Source organism: Podarcis raffonei, chromosome 13 (assembly GCF_027172205.1).
Source record: "Podarcis raffonei isolate rPodRaf1 chromosome 13, rPodRaf1.pri, whole genome shotgun sequence".
In the NCBI taxonomy this organism is placed as follows: Eukaryota; Metazoa; Chordata; class Lepidosauria; order Squamata; family Lacertidae; genus Podarcis; species Podarcis raffonei.
Genome location: NC_070614.1, coordinates 34,572,431 through 34,589,808, shown reverse-complemented (window position 1 = coordinate 34,589,808; position 17,378 = coordinate 34,572,431). Strand labels below are relative to the sequence as shown.

General features: G+C 42.3%; 1 protein-coding gene across 1 annotated transcript; it reads right to left on the bottom strand.

The window, feature by feature from the left end:
* Positions 1 to 5,198: 5,198 nt before the first annotated feature.
* Positions 5,199 to 17,087, bottom strand: LOC128398876 (vomeronasal type-2 receptor 26-like). The gene is made up of 7 exons (XM_053360139.1): positions 16,912 to 17,087; positions 14,690 to 14,981; positions 12,698 to 13,543; positions 10,108 to 10,323; positions 9,096 to 9,239; positions 8,099 to 8,195; positions 5,199 to 6,100 (listed from the first exon to the last, which is right to left on the bottom strand). The coding sequence occupies exons 1-7, from the start codon at positions 17,085 to 17,087 to the stop codon at positions 5,199 to 5,201; spliced, it is 2,673 nt and encodes an 890-aa protein (XP_053216114.1).
* Positions 17,088 to 17,378: the final 291 nt, after the last annotated feature.

The window sequence follows — 17,378 nt, the reverse complement described above, 5'->3', positions numbered from 1 at the left end:
GTTCCCATTTATGTTTCTAAACAGCATAATACAAGCTGGAAGAAATAAAGAAAAAGTATGACTGCCTTACTGAATTTTCATATTCCACTCAGAAACAGGCATAGGTGTCCTACCTGTGGAATCTTATAAATATCCAAGATAGTTGCCACATGGAGGGAGATCTGGGAGTCAAGACCCCCAATGACAGCTGTCAGATTATTCTGTGTATCACATATATAGTTGGGGAGAAATTTCTCCAGTGTAGATAAAAGTAGCATTGTGGCATGATAGGTCTTAATTGCAGTGACATAGCTGTCATAGATGTGGAAGCCCAAGGTGAGATTTGGTAAGATGTGAGGGTTTTCATTGATCTCCTTGACTGCAAATGCCAAGGCCAGGATATGCTGGTAACCCTTAGGCACCACGCTGGAACAAGAGTTGCATTCCTGATCAGAAGAATATCTCACAGTTCCAACAATATTTATAGATACCGAATTGTAAGGCTGAAATCCTATGCACTGTTGCATTGGAATAAACTGTCCCCCCTCCCAAATATACCCACTACCACAGTGGGGTTTTCTTTCTCTTCTGCTTTTTGCTGAAAGACAACAATGCTCTAAATCTATTTACAGTAATCACATTTAGGTCCTATCTATTCTGAGGCAGTCTTTAGCTTAAATCTTTAGATTTAGGCAGTCTTTAGCATAAGGAAAAACTACACAATGCCAACTCCAGAACACACCATATGCTATACATTCTCAGTGAGATTCCTTTTTAAAGACACTTTGTCAAAATGCACAGAATAAAGGAGCTATTTCAAGCACAAGACTATGCATTTAAACCAGTACATTATTTACTACAGTATAGTTTTTACCACCAAGCAAGGTAGCATAAATAAAATTATTAGGCAGCACAACTTTCTGCTCAGCCCACAGAAGCACATTATATAACCATACTTCTATAGCAATATGATACCACTTTAAACAGGCTTGGCTTCCACAAAGAATCATGGAAGCTGCTGTTTGTTAAGGTTAGTGAGAGCAATTTCTCAGTCAATTTGTCTTATCAGGGTACTGTTACTGGAATGAGGTCTCCTACCTACTGTGAGGATGGTCTATGATAACTGCTGAACAACAAAATGAGTGGTGCCAGAATAGAAACAGAAAAGGGGGCACAAGATGAGTAAAAAACAAGGAGGAATGTGGTGCAATAAAGTAGTGAGAAAGAACCAAAAGGAAGAGAACAAAGATTGTGTGCTTAAACAAATAAATCCTTCCTACACACACACACACACACACACACACACACAGAGAGAGAGAGAGAGAGAGAGAGAGAGAGAGAGAGAGAGAGAGAGACCTCTTGCATTTCCCTTTGGAGATTCCTCTGGTTGTGTGATCTTCTGCAGAGATATTTCTTTTAACTAAATGGAAATATTAAATGAAAATAAAAGCAGACACAAAACTAGTTCTTACACAAGCTCTTCAGGCAATGCAGATAGGGGTTCTTCAGTGAAAGTTGCTGAACTGAAAATAAAGGCATCAGGAGAAGCTATGCTACCAATAATGAAATCTCCTGGAGGCACACAAGGCACCATCCAACCATCTTAGGGGCTCTATTCAAGATTTGTTCAGGGTTTACTGCTCAACCTTTTCTTCTCACAAAGATATCTCACAAGGCAACAGAGGTTTGGGATCAGAGTAATCCTTCTCCTAGAGAGTGACCTTCCCAAGTTGACAGGCCCCATGTACTTCTCACTTCTCTCTACAGCATGTGCAGAAACTGCCTTCTTGACTGTTGGACCCACTATTGGTTTCATCTGCTCAATCCACTGGAGCCTGTCTTCACATGCAGACAGAGATAGATCTTATTTAATTTGAAGGAAGGTATTCTTAAGTACGTGTGTACAGGGCTGCAGCCCCAGCAAGTGTTCTTAGGCTGCTGTTCTAGGACTGACCACTCCAGCGACATAATAAGTAGAAGGGGGAACAAAACATTCTTACACAAGCTCTTCAGATAATTCCGGTGGGGCTTGTTCAGTGAAGGTTCCTGGATTGGAGACAAAGCCACCATGAGAAGCAATGCCACCAATGATAAAATCTCCTGATCGATGGTACTTATGAAGTGGCTGGTGTATATATGGAACCTTGCAATTTGCTATGTGGAGCTGACATACCTTTGGAGTAAATAGTGCCAGCAGCAAGACAACCAACATCTTGCATACAAGGGCACATATTCTATCTATCCACAGATTCATTTAATCTCTTCTACAGAACTATCAAGATATCTAACTGTCTAACCTGAAAGGTACTATAGTTTCATGAGAGGCTGAAATCTTGAATATTGAGGATCATAATCATGTCTATATTTATCAGACCATCCGCAAGCTTTGCTTTGAGTTTTTCCAGTGGCCACTGAAGCTTCACCAGGGGTTTGAGTAGCAGCAGAATTAATTACAGACCTTTTGATCTGTAGGTAAGGTAATTAGAAAGACAAAATGCTGGGTTCCCTGTAGGATTGCTGGGGAATATTTACAACTCTCATTTTAAATTCTCCTTCGTTAATTATATGGGAACAGTGGTGGAGAGGGAAATGGTGAAGTTTGGAATTCATCCTAACAGCTCCTGTAGCCAAAGGAGACTCCAAAATGTAAAATGGTGTATGTAGCATCTTGGAATCAGGCCATGGGAACCTCAGTTCACAACTCTGAAGAAGCCATGAGGCAGGACCTCTAGTCTATACATGTAATAGTTGTTTGAGAGAAAGCTCCATTTAATTCTGTGTTTCTTAACTCAGCAGTTTTACAAATTTCAACATGTAAAGCACATTTAGCTTTAACAAAATATAGTCAGTGAGCTAAAAGACAACCATTAACTTTTAATTAAAAATACAAAATACTTGTAAAGAAAGTTACTTTGTAAACTGTTAGTATAAAGGAAGAAGGCCCTCAAACAAAAAAGAACCCATTCTCTCCTTGATGATTTCCCCCAATCTGTGAGTTCCTACTACTGTATTTTTCGCTCTATAGGGCACACTGCACCATAGGACGCACCTTGTTTTAGAGGGGGAGAACAAGAAAAAAAATAAATCTCCCCCTCTCTGCTCAGCGACCCTTCAGAGAAGCGGCAGGAGAAACAGAGCCCCTTCCATTTGTCCTCCTGCTTGGCTGAAGGGTTGCTGTGCAGCTCTCCCTCTCTGCTGAAGCCAGGAGAGTCTTGCTCTCCCGGCTTCAGCAAAAGGAACCCAAAGCCTGCGGAGCCCAGCGGGAACTCGCGCTGCACTCCGAAGGCTTCAGGCAGCTATCCCTGAAGCCTGGAGAGTGAGAAGGGTCGGTGCGCACCGACCCCTCTCGCTCTCCAGGCTTCAGCGAAAGCAATGCGAAGCCTCAGGAGCGCAGAGGGAGCGCTCCCTCTGCACTTCGGAGGCTTCACCTTGCTATCGCTGAAGCCAAGGAGCCTGCACTCGCTCCATAGGTCGCACACACATTTCCCCTTAATTTTTGGAGGGGAAAAAGTGCACACTATAAAGCAAAAAATACGGTATTTTAGGGATTATATCCTTATGTAAGCTTTTCCCCAAACTTTTTAAACAATGCTAAATCTCTGTCTTTAATCACACAAGAGTCTTTCTGCTGTGGTCATATGTTAGAACAATATTCCATATTTATTTACTTTGTATTAATTAATTCACATCCAGTTCCATATCTTCTGATCCCATTTCCTGTTGCATTTGCCATGATTTTTCATTCTAGTTTAAAGAAAATTATACTTCCATTCCCACTTCTTCCATTCTGTTTCCAAGAAAAGTGCCAGAAACAAATATTTTAAGCTTTAAGGGCGTCCCTAGGAGATCTCTGCGAAGGGCGTCAAGGAGACAGTAACCCAAAATTATGTGATGTATTGCAACTTGTGTTTTCTTATTACAGGAGCAGAATCTGTTCTGGAATGGGAAACCTTCCGAACAGAGCAGATGAGGGGATGGCATTTAGACAAGCTAGCATAAAATATCTGTGATGCGATGGAGTATCTAAATTATAAAAATAATAAGGCATTGCTCCATGAAAATACAAAAGGCTGGGAGAGGTAGAGTTTTTGCATTTCATGGTCTAGCAATCTCTGCTTGATGAGAAAGAAGATTTGTGACTCATCCGATAGAAGAAGGGAATCTATTGCAACCCCTATTTGCCTGAGTTTGAGGGTAATATCAGCAAACCATGTAAAATTATGTGTATTTCTCAATAAAGAAGTTAGTAAACTCTCCAGGTCTGTATTAAAGTGATTTTTTTTAAGTAATAATTCAGCCCCTAGATTCTAAGTGATGCTGCCCTAACTCTGCACACATAGCCAGATAATCCTGAGCTTCAGGGTCAATAGTGCAAAGAATCAGAGATCACAACAGATGGCTGTCCTTGGTCCCCAGCCCCTCCATCTGTAAATGGTGGGGGACAGATTTGTAATATCCTTTAGTGCCTTTGCTACTTGTTTTGTTCATGGCAACTGAAATTCTACAGTGGGCTGGATGAGCACAAAAATTGGGGCTTTTCAGAATTAATGAATCAGGAAATCACCTGTTCAGATCTGGGCATTTCCCCTGGGAATTGCTATGGAAAACATGTTTGTCCACATAATGTACATTCATAGATGCCATAAGAAATGAAGCTGGTAAAAGGAACGGCAACCCACCAGGGTCACTTGGGCCTCTTATGATTAACACATATCCAAGAGTATTCCCAAGCTATGCACCTGCTCCTTTAGAGGGAGTTTAGACTCATCCAGGACAAGCAGTGGGCCCGTCCTCTGGATACAGGAACCAACTAAACATAGAACATCTGTCTTCCCAAGATTTGGTGTATTGCCCCTCATCCAGTTCACCACTGCCTTGGGACACTGGCCCAGACAATCCTGAGCTAAATGAACCAACAAATCAGCTGTGTGTGCTCCAAATGCAGCCCACAGATCATGTATGAAAGCCTACAAGGTGTTAGATACAATGAGTCCCTTACTTCTAAGTCCCATGAAAAGAATAGGAGTTTGTGTGCACCCCCCACCCTACAGATCCCAAATTTAGAAATAGAATGAGGCACCCCCCGCAAAGTCTCAGTGAAGGACCAGTAACCTGTACCCTATAGGAGGAAATCCTTACCAGCTAATATTCTGCTTTTCACGCTGATGTACAACACTAGATTTTGAAATTATATGGTATGATGCAGATGCAACAACACTTCAGACCTTACTTCTTACTAGAAGCTCTCTGTTGTTCAGCTCAGGTCGCAACAAAATAATGTAGCATTTGGGAGCAAAGATGCAGCACAGCAGACCAGCTCCAGAGGCTAAGATAGAGAAGATCTCCACAGCTACCATGTATTTCCCCTTGGTACTAAGGTAGGTTGGAACAAAAGATAGCCAAACACTGCAAAAGACCAGCATACTGAAAGTGATGAATTTTGCTTCATTGAAACTGTCAGGTAACTTCCTGGCAAAGAAGGCCACAGTGAAGCTGACAAGAGCCAGGAAGCCCATGTAGCCCAGGACACAGTAAAACATAGTCACAGATCCCTCATTACATTCCAGTACAACTTCTTTAGTCACTGAGTGCACATCAGCATCGGGGAATGGGGGTGTGGATCCCAACCAGGCAGCACAGACACCTGCTTGTACAAGGGAGCAGGAAACCACAATGGAATTAGTCAATCTCTTCCCCACCCACATCCTCATCCTAGATCCTGGCTTGGTGGCCATGAAAGCCAAAACCACTGTGATAGTTTTTGCCAACACACAAGAAACAGCTACTGAGAAGATGATGCCAAAAGCCGTTTGTCGGAGGAGACATGTCACCATATTCCGTTGGCCTATAAATAGAAACACACAAAGGAAGCAGAGTAGGAGTGAGATGAGGAGAGTGTAGGTGAGGTCTCGATTGTTGGCTTTGACAAGGGCCGTGTTGTGGTGCTTCATAAATGTTCCCAGCGTTAGAGCTGTGATCATAGAAAAGTAAAGAGCAAAACAAGCTAAGCTGATGCCCAAAGGTTCTCCATAAGATAAGAAACTTATATCCTTTGGTATGCACAAATTCTGGTTCTTGTTTGGATATTCTTCATCTGAGCATGTATTACAGTCATTCATGTCTATAAAAGAAAACATGTAGTCTTAATCACAACATGCTGTAATTGTTTTTTTTCTGCAGAGAACATTTCACACTCATAGAATCATAGAATCATAGAATCATAGAGTTGGAAGAGACCACAAGGGCCATCGAGTCCAACCCCCTGCCAAGCAGGAAACACCATCAGAGCACTCCTGACATATGGTTGTCAAGCCTCTGCTTAAAGACCTCCAAAGAAGGAGACTCCACCGCACTCCTTGGCAGCAAATTCCATTGTCGAACAGCTCTTACTGTCAGGAAGTTCTTCCTAATGTTTAGGTGGAATCTTCTTTCTTTATTTAAGGATACATTCAGCATTTACACCATGAAGAGTAGGATCGGTGAGTTAAGTGTCTTGGAGGTTTATAGGTCTAACTCAATGTTTTATTGAATTGCTATGGTTGTCTTGATGAAAATGTATATACCTCAGTTAAAATTAATATATTTACTGTCCCCAGACAGGGCAGATCATAGTGTAGAGACTGACCCATTTCTGGAATGTAACCAAGCTGGGTAGGTCCAGGAACTCAAAAAACAAAACTTATTTTAAAAAGTATAATAAATCATTACAGTGGTACCTTGGGTTAAGAACTTAATTCGTTCCGGAGGCCCGTTTTTAACCTGAAACTGTTCTTAACCTGAGGTACTACTTTAGCTAATGGGGCCTCCCACTGCTGCTGCGCTTCCAGCACACAGTTTCTGTTCTCATCCTGAAGCTAAGTTCTTAACCTGAGGTAATATTTCTGGGTTAGCGGAGTCTGTAACCTGAAGTGTCTGTAACCTGAAGCATATGTAACCCGAGGTACCACTGTACTAAAATAAAGTTACAAGGTTTAAAAAAGGTTGCAGGTTTGTTCCCCATATGGGACAGCTGCATATTCCTGCATCATAGGGGGTTGGACTAGATTATCCTCAGGGTCTCTTCCAGCTCAACAATTCCATGAAATAACAAAGCTAAAGCCACTTCCGGCCTGCCCAGGAGGTGGGGTTGCGGGCTTCACGCCCACCCCACATGAGCGGGGGCTGGTCGCAGCCCCCGCGAGAGCAGGGGAATCCTGGTCGGGTCTGCCCCCCCCAGCCAGCCAATCAGCTGGCTGGCTGGGGGGGGCATGGCCTGCCCTATTTAGGGCCGGCACGGAGGGGGCTCACCCTCTTTTCGCCGGCTCACCCCCATGTTTTCCCACCCTCCCTCCCTTTAACTAGGCTTAGGTAGGTCTTTGACTTTGCTATGGACTTCGGTCTGTCGCCGCAAGGGGCATGGTAGGAATTTTTCCCAATTGGCGATTTCTGGCCTTTTGGTTTTTCGCCTACCTCGTAGCAACTCGTCACAACTTCTCGGCATTGGCGGTAGGCATTGGTAAGAAGGGGTTAAGAGGATGTGTGGGGGGGGAGGAACGCCATCACCTCCCCCCAGCGACCGAAGGGTGGTCCGTTAAAGGACTCCGGGGGGCGTGGCCCTGTCCGAAGCCTATGGAGGTGAGGGCCAAAGGCACGCCCCAGAGCGGTGACCCGGGGGAGCTCCTAGTCGACGTGCCTTGGCAGGAGACTCCCCCGATATAAGGTTAACCCTTCCCCGTGTCTCCAGCAAATGGGCTGGAGCCGGATAGTCGTTAGGACCAATGCCTAAGCCAATGCCTCTCATTCCTGAAATTCAATAAAGTTGTGGCCTAATTCGCCCAATTAACCTTAAATTATGGTGTCTCGTGTCTTTATTTATCCTGGTGGGGGGCGGGAACTCGCCACGCAACTGACAACTAAAGCTGACTAAAAACTGAACAAGTATTTATGCAGCATAGATGAAGCTAAGGATACCTCAGGTTTCAGGTTAGTAGCATAACAGGCAATAGTAACTACATTGCAAAGAGAACTCCCATATAGTGGCCTAAGCCAGATTTAAACTAAAGCTGGCCCCAACCCCATGACTTGATGCAACCAATCATGATGCTTAACTGATGGAGCCTTCGAAACAGTGAGTACTTACCACTCCCATCTTGAAGGACAAACACCTGCCTCGCATCACAGGGTTTAATTAACTGGTTCTCACAAATACTAACCTTGGAGGACTGATAAGGGGGCACCTGGGTTTGGTATCAATGCTTAGAAATTTCTAAAATTTCAAGCAGTTTCTAACACAGACCAGAAAATTCCTCTCAGGATGGATTTCTACGCCATCCATGGGGATCTTGTATTTTTGCTATGCCAGCTCCCAGGCAGCTTCCTCGCATCTGAGCTGGTTTAGGATCCAGCAGATTCTTTTCTGGCTGAGATCTTTCCCTGAAACACCCCATGGGGGTGAGTTACGTGCACTACTGCTGGCAGGCATACCACCAGTGGTAGATTCCACCTGCCCAGAGTTGCAGAGCCACATGAAAGAGGACATCCACCTCATCAAAAATTCCTTCACTGTTGCAGGTCAGGGAATCGGACAGCTGTGGGATATCTTTCTCAACTGTACCAAAACAATGCCAGAAACAACTGGGATTCTGTGGCCTTCTGATATATTCTGTGATAGCCAGAATCAGTTGTGGAGGTGGGGTGGTATCATGGAAAATGAAACAGTTTTCTATGTCTGTTAATCTAAGGGTATACATTGTTAAATAGATGGAGTCTTAGAGTGCAGGCCTAACTTTCTCCCAGGCAGGTGGGGCTTTATGGATGTGTGGGGCCATCATCACATCTACAGCACTGCTACATGTGGTGGGCCAGAGAAGTTTCTTTGCCAGTCTGGAGTTTTACACCAAGTCAGGCCAGATGCCATCACACAATGTCTGTAGAACTCTCTCTACTGTTGTTCAAAACAGAATCAAGTAAAGTAGATTACAATAGTCAATTTGACAAATAAATGAAAGTTGGCAGCTAAGTCCAGAAAAATAGTTCACAACCTTCCTAATGCTCGTCCTCTTCTGGCAATAACTACTGAAGAGGAACAAGAAAACCACAATTGAGACAACCACTTAGTGGGTGAACCTCAACCTTGCCTTTGATATCACCAGAACTACATCTTGTCTAAATACTCGGAAGGCATTGTCATTTTTACTGATGGAATCTGTTGTGAAAAACCTGAGGCAAACGATCACACACCAGGTTGTTTCTTCTTCAGTAACAGCTCCCTCCAAATCCCACTGTATCAAAAATTTCAATCACAATTCAAGCACTGTAGAGGAGACAATCTGATATAGCCATAATCTTACATGCACACTCTATCTTTTAACCAGTTTTGTAATTCTGTTCCATATACTCATAATTCTTACCCTCCTGAGCTGAGATCTTCCCTTCAGGACATGAGATGCAATCGTAGCAGCAGAATTGCTCCCCTTCTTTCACTTTCTTCCTAGAACCAGGATGGCATCTCTCAGAACACAAAGACATAGGCTGTGACTAATCCATATATGAGAGATCAGAATTATCATGCTGAGAATAATGGGGATGGAATTCTTATATTTTCAGCAACTTTTCATATGCTACTAAAGTAATGCCTCCTTTCAGTAATGTATAGATGAGGTCAATGCTACCATCTCTTGTGATTTTTCAAAAATTAACACAATATATACCTATAATGTCTATATTTACAATTTTTACATTATAAAATCGAGCAGTTCTCCATAAATTAACACTGTACTTTGTTTCCTATATGGGCTGTTACACAGTAGTTTATTTAAGACTTATAAAGCTTGGGTTTTCATACACAACTGGACATTGCAAATAGATGCTGTGATCAGATGTATAAGAGTTATAGACACACTTTTAAAACAGCATCTACTAACTAGAATGGATGGAGCTTGGTTGAATGTTAAATGACATAGATTGTGATTTTTTGTCTATTTAAATCAATAGAGTGACAATTTAAGTTTCCTTCAGACTCCTCAATTGACAAAGACAAGACCATAGCAGCTTGTGAAACCCCATTTTTAAAAGGCAATATTTTATAGGTGTTTATAATGCTCATTCAAAATTTGATGTATTTTCAAATTGCTGAAAATGGGGCCCTACCTGGTTAAACCAGCTGTACCACGTTATGGCTTCCGCATTGATAGTGAATACTTGGTTGGGATCTACCCTCCCAACTTTCACTCTATGAAATGTTTGGTTTGAAGAAACAATCCAGTTGATAACATCAAATCCAGCTACTAACTCCCCATGCTGGTCAAAGGCAACCTTGTCCCCACCGCTGTTGTTAAACGAGACACTTTTGAGAAAGTGATGGAGCTAGGTTGAATAGGGAAAAGCAAGAGTTTAGAAAAGGCTTAAGTTGGATCATATTGAGGTCTAATGTTGTCTATGTTTTTCTTTTGGGGGGGGGAAATTTTCACTCTTTATGACACAGAGATAGGAAGAGGGGCACCATGTTAACAAGGATAATAATAATGATATTTTATTATTAATTTCAGATTTATTACAAATTTTGCAAAAACCAACTCTCAAAGTGATTTGCAAAATGAAATACAATATACATGGCAAACATTTTGGGAAACGAGGCACAGCAGAAACTGTGGTGTCTTTACGATATATGGTTTATTTACACATATATACATTCTGAGCCTATGATGGAGGGATTCCCAGCATCACATGCCAAAAGCGTATTGCTTCTCCCATAGCTGCAGCCTCAGGTTCAAACAGAAATCAAACATGCTCATTTTCCCTTCCAGCTTGCCACCGCTTACAGCCTGCAACATTTTTGTGCTAGGTCACATCAACCCTAAGTGCAATTCTAAATTCAATCCTGCTAAGTCTCTGCTATCTATCTCAGAGCTGGAAGAGGACCCCCCCTCCCAAGAGCCATCTGACACAGAGTCTTTGCTTTGTTGGTCATCCAATACTTTCCTCCTTAATAGCTCTTCTCCCAGTTCATTTCCTGAACTCAGGAACCTGGCCTGTCTTATATTTTTACATTTGTTGGCACCCAGGTTAAGACTCCAAGCATTGGTTAAATTCTAAACCCTTCTGGAATCAGGAATTTAGAGGGATCTAGCACCCCTCAACTCATAATGCTGCTGCTGTTGTTTAGTTGTTTAGTCGTGCCCGACTCTTTGTGACCCCATGGACCAGAGCACGCCAGGCACTCCTGTCTTCCACTGCCTCCCGCAGTTTGGTCAAACTCATGCTGGTAGCTTCGAGAACACTATCCAACCAACTCGTCCTCTGCCATCCCCTTCTCCTTGTGCCCTCCATCTTTCCCAACATCAGGGTCTTTTCCAGGGAGTCTTCTCTTCTCATGAGGTGGCCAAAGTATTGGAGTCTCAGCTTCAGGATCTGTCCTTCCAGTGAGCACTCGGGGCTGATTTCCTTAAGAATGGATAGGAGTCCATGGGACTCTCAAGAGTCTCCTCCAGCACCATAGTTCAAAAGCATCAATTCTTCGGCGATCAGCCTTCTTTATGGTCCAGCTCTCACTTCCATACATCACTACTGGGAAAACTCATAGTATTATGAGTTGTTGTCTCAAACTCCATGGACAAAGACAACAACTCATAATACTATGCTCTATTCACTGACAATAAACCAATAGGCTGCTTTAGTACTAACAAAGCTTGAGAACAGACAGAGGAACAGGGGACCCACAGCACAAAATAGAAACCAGGCTGCAGGGTCCAGAAATGGAAAACAAAGTAGGAGAGGTAGGGTGAGATGGAGAGCTGAGATGGCAGCATTTGTTATCTTCCCCAATAACACACAGATTCGGCCTAAGAATTCGACTGAATGCAGAGGGCTCTCATCTAGGGAAGGGAAACTGACATTTGTAAATTCCATAAAAGACCTGTAGCAAAAATAACCCTTGCATTTTCAAGGTCAAAAGCTGGTGACAGTGGCGTTGGTGCTACAATGAGACCACCTGAGAGCTCCCAGTATTGACTTAGCAGACAGACCCCAGAAAGATATTCATATTCTCACATGGAACTTGGCAGGGTGGGACAACAAGAAAGATCTACTATGTTCCAACAGAAATTTGATATCCTCTGCCTGCAAGAAACTTGGCTGCAATTTACCCACCCACCGCACCTGCAGGAATACTGCCAGCATAGTCTCCCAGGAGTCAAGAGGCATATAAAGGGTCGAGGAAGTGGGGGAGGGTCCTACCACCTTTATCTCACTGGATCTAGCTGGCGAAATCAGCATTGTGGAGTCTGGTCTCCTTTATGAACATTTCTTACCACTACAAATTAGTGCAGTGGCAGGAAGCCCTTTTTTCTGTATTAACATCTACCTCCCTCCGGCACACACCTTAGCTGTGGCGGTTAGGATTTGGACAGAGCTAACAACTCTTATAGAGCAAATAAGTGTGAATTTCACAGCTGCACAAATTCTATTATGTGGGGATTTTAACGGCCACATTGGGGATGGCTCAGAGGGAAGCCTGCTACCATGAAAGTTAGACCTGGAGGATATTTTCCCCATACTTTGCACTTCTATGGACAAGAAAGTCATCCCTCAAGGCCTGAAACTTTTAATATTAGTTGATGGAAGATGAAGGATGAAAGATGAGTGGGGTGTGGGTTTGGCAAGTTTTATTACACTGATTGAGTTCTACTGCAGCACAATTGCAGAACTCTGTTATACAGTATGATGTTGTTGTGCCTATTACCTGCCAAAACTGTTGCTTTTGCCACTTCGGTCCTCCTCTGCCGTCCATTGCTCTGAGTTTGAGTCTAGATGAGGACATGTCATGTAAAGCATGAGCAACAACATTGACAGCATTGTACACACTGTAGCTGTAGCCTGTCATGCTCATCTCAAAAAACGGGGCTGGAAGGGTCTCTAGCTTCTCTTCACTACTGCAAATATCGCCCATCACTTCTTCCACATCTGCATCGGGGAAGACACAGCCAAAGGCCTCTTGCCAGAATTGTCTGATAAAACCATCTTCTTTTGTGCTGGAAGGTTTTCGTTTCTCAACAAATTGTTTGAATTCTGGTAGGTCATTGGAGTGGATTGTGAAAGACAGCATACCATTGAATATTTCGGTTTTCCAGTATTTTTGATAAACCAATGAAGTGAGTTCCATTTGAGCCGTTGTTATCCACACTATGCCTTTCCGTAGACATGGCTCATGTCCTGAATAATATGGGAACCATCTCAAAAATGTCATGGAATTAGATTTTCCATAAAACACAACTACATTGGTGCTGCTGTCCATTATTTCATTATACATTTTTGCTCCATTTTCTAGGATATTGTTCACTTCAGCATCAGATGTTAATGTGGGGACTCTTTTTATGAAGGCAAAGCAAATTCCTCTCTGGGAAAACATTGGCAATACTGTTTGCAAATGCCTATCACTACTTTCGTCATTCAGTAAAAGGACCCCAATCCATGTCCACCCGAAATACAGAAGCAAAGAGACAATTCCTGTATGTTGAAGGGCTTCATGTGGGACCATCTGGTAGAATGAATGTCCATTGTTCGTTGATGGAACAGAGCCATATATGAGCTGAAAAGAGATTGGGTAGGGGGCATATAGAAGACAATAATAGCAGAATTTATATTGTATCATGAAGTGTTTGAAACAACCCACCTACAATGGAATCCAGTGCTGTTTCCTCTGTTGATGGAATCCATCTATGGATCTGCTGATGGAAGCCCTTGTGTCTACTTGGGTGTCCACAATAAATAGTGAGCCCTATACCCCTTGACCTTTCCCTGTTGCCTGTTCTAAGTGTCATTGGAAAAGTGGGGTTCCATCTTACATGGATTATATGAATAGAGTCCTAAATCCCACTTACATATTTTTACATTTATGAATGAACCATAAAGAGCATTTTCATTTATTATTTATTGCATCATTTAAACTCCCCCTTCCTGTGATAAAATAACACTCGACAGTTTTCAAATACAAATCTCAGACACCCTGAATTAAAAACAACCCTAAAAACAAAGCAAATCAAACTGTAGCACCAAGAGAAATCACCAGCAGCAGACTAAAGACTAAGACTAAGCAGACTAATGACTAAAATATAATAATAATAATATAATATTGTTTATACCCCGCCCATCTGGCTGGGTTTCCCCAGCCACTCGGGGTGGCTCCCAAATAAATATTAAAAACACAATATATCATTAAACATTAAAAACTTCCCTAAGCAGGGCTGCCTTCAGATGTCTTTTAAAAGTAAGATAGTTCCTTATTGCCTTGACATCTGATGGGAGGGCGTTTCACAGGGCAGGTGCCACTACCAAGAAGGCCCTCTGCCTGGTACCCTGTAACCTCACTTCTCGCAGGGAGGGAACCACCAGAAGGCCCTTGGCACTGGACCTCAGGGTCTGGGCTGAATGGTGGGGGGTGGAGATGCTCCTTCAGGTATACTGGGCCAAGGGCGTTTAGGGCTTTAAAGGTCAGCACCAACACTTTGAATTGTGCTCAGAAATGTACTGGGAGCCAATGTAGGTCTCTTAGAACGGGTGTTATATGGTCTCGGTGGCCACTCCCAGTCACCAGTCTAGCTGCCGCATTCTGGATTAATTGCAGTTGTGAAGTGTACCTCATTATTTCCAAGGCACACATAGTAAATGTGAAAGGATCAAGGCAGTATAAGATAAATTCCCATAGTGAGTGCGCAATCACACACAACTGTCCTACCTGTGGAATCTTATAGTTATTCAGGAGAGTTGCCACATTAGTGGAAATGTGGGCGTCCAGTCCCCCAATGACAGCTATTAGATTTTTCTGTTTGTCACAAAGATAACTAGGGATTAATCTCTCCAGTGCTGATAGAAGTATCAATGTGGCGTGATAGGTCCTCCTTGCATTGTTATGGCTGTCATAGATGTGGAAGCCCAAAGTGAGATTGGGTAAAATCTGAGGGTTTTCATTGATCTCCTTTACTGCAAAGGCCAAGGCCACGGAATGTTGGTAATGCTTAGGCACTACACTAGAATGAGAGTAGTATTCTGGATCAGAAAGGTATTTAGTTTAACTATTGCCACTTTGTCTGCGCCACATTTATTTATTATTACTTAATTATTTCAATATCTATATATTCCCTTTCTTGAAGCACTGTTTGCCCTAAGAAATAAGAAATGCCCATATAAATCTGTAATAAAACTATTGCTGCCTTCCCCAGTACTTCTAATATTGAAAAACGTTATCATACTTTATCAAGAGTTTTGTGTCTCTTTTGTAGGAAATCTATACCTTTTTGTGTGTTTTGCAATTTCCCTTTCTTATGGAGTTTGTTCCATATGTGTTCAAAGCATAACACTTCATATAATATCTGAGTAGGGTATCTTTGTAGAGATAATTTCCTAAAATGAACTAACCTGAAAACTTGAGTGAGCTGGGCATATTTAGACTGAAAAGGGAATCCTTTAGAGAGCAGGATACCTTTGGTAAAATATCAAAAAGCTGTCATGCAGAAGGTGGAGCAGACTTATTCTCTATATTGCATCAAAAGGAGGACTTGGGGTAATGATTGAAAATTTCAAGAAATCAGATTTTAGCTGTACATTAGGAGAAACATTGTATTATTAATCACTCCTTCAGAGTGAAAGAGAATGTTTTGAAAAGTGGTGAGCTGTCCTTGACTGGAAGTATTTCAGCAGAGGCTGAATGGCATCTGTCAGGGATACTGCAGTTGCTAACATTCCTGCAGAGAGCACAGACTTTGTTCCAACTCTACAATTCCTACCATCTTTTAAAGGTGCTATTTAACACACTAATTCACAGTCATACTAGTAACATTCACATTCTACATAAGCAGGACAGTTAACTGACAGTTGCAGGTTAACGTTCAATTGGGAAAGAGGAACGTGTGAGACCCAAACCAGAGAAGCTGAGATGAAAGTGGATAGCGAAGTTCTGAATGTTAAGTTATTAATCCCCAATGCACAAACATACTGTTCTTGTGAAGGTCAGAAGAAGGCAGCAGGTGGCTGTAAGACCTGAGAGGCTGCCCTATATCAAGATCTTACCAGAAGAAGGCTATGCAAATTGGGTTTTCCCAAGACTTGGACTAGGTTGTGAGTGAATTTGGCTGGGGTGGAGATTTAGAGAATTTGGCCTGAGGTAAAAACTGTATATAGCTTGGTGTCAGTAACCATGAATTTCTTTAGAAACTGTTGTCAAGCACATATAGCTGTATATTTCAGTACCCCATTATGTACCTTTCATACCTTTCATAAAAAATCCTAGTGAATAGTTAATCCAGTCTCCAGATTAAGTGTCCGTTTTATGACTAAAGCTATCAGAGCAAGTTAATCAGATGCTTTAAAGGCACTTTAAGGGGAATAGCAGCAGTGGAAAATCGTCCCATTGAGGAAATCTGAATTAATGTGGCAGGGAGCTCCATAGGCTCATAAAAAAATAAACAAGCACAAATAGCTAAACTGGTGTTTATTATAAAACCAATTCCCTACAGTAAGTTGTGGCACAAAAGTTGTGGTGCAGCACTTGATGGAAGAAGAAAGAAACATAAAGGGGGCAAAGAGAATGTTTTTAAAAATAAGTAAAGTGATTTGTACAAGCACACACATACACACACAATATATGTATAAACATTCACAGTGCTGTTGTGAAAAAAGTCTTTTTATCTACGTCCCCTTAAATCAGGGGTAGCCATTGTGGTGCTCTCTTCCAAACATTGTTGGACCACAGCTTCCATAATCCCTGACCACTCACCTACCTGGTTGGGGCTGATGGGAGTTGTAGTTCATTAACCTCTGAAGGGTAGCACATTGGCTATCCCTGACTTAATGGACTAAATTTTTCCTCCAGTCCAAACCTGAAAGTCAGAGCTCTGCAGCTCTAGTGTTGCCAGTGACAAAATCCATAGAGAGAAACGCAAACAATCGTTAAGGACTTACACAAATGACTCTGTCAGTGTTGGTAGGGGTTCTTCATTGAAGAGTAGTTTACTGGCAACAATACCAGCATGGTAAGCAATGCCACCAATGATGAGGTCTCCTTTCTGGTGGTATTTATGAACTGGAGGCTGTGGATAACGGATACGGCATTGAACAGCATTAGGTGCACATGACATGTGAGGAAATAGGACCAGCAGAAAGATGACTAAAACCATCATTGTCAGTATAGGACAAATCTTCCCTCAACCTAGAAAACCCCCATGTTCCTCTACATCACAGTCATTAAACCCTCTGCAGTTCAAACTTCCTGACCTGAACATTTTACTCCCCCCTACCTGAATAGATTTGAAGCCTAGAATATCTAAAATTAGAGCTGTGGACCTTTGCCTATTCCCCGTCCCTCTCCCTACCTCCGAATTGTATTAGGTTTATTTATGACATCCTTCGCAGTCTTTGCTCTTTGTTTT

Coding starts and splice junctions, on each gene's coding strand:
- LOC128398876 (XM_053360139.1), bottom strand. CDS start 17,087: ATGTCATGTGCACCTAATGCTGTTCAATGCCGTATCCGTTATCCACAG. Junction 14,982..16,911: donor ACACTGACAGAGTCATTTGT/GTAAGTCCTTAA, acceptor CTCTCATTCTAG/TGTAGTGCCTAAGCATTACC. Junction 10,324..12,697: donor AAAAGCAACAGTTTTGGCAG/GTAATAGGCACA, acceptor TATTCAACCTAG/CTCCATCACTTTCTCAAAAG.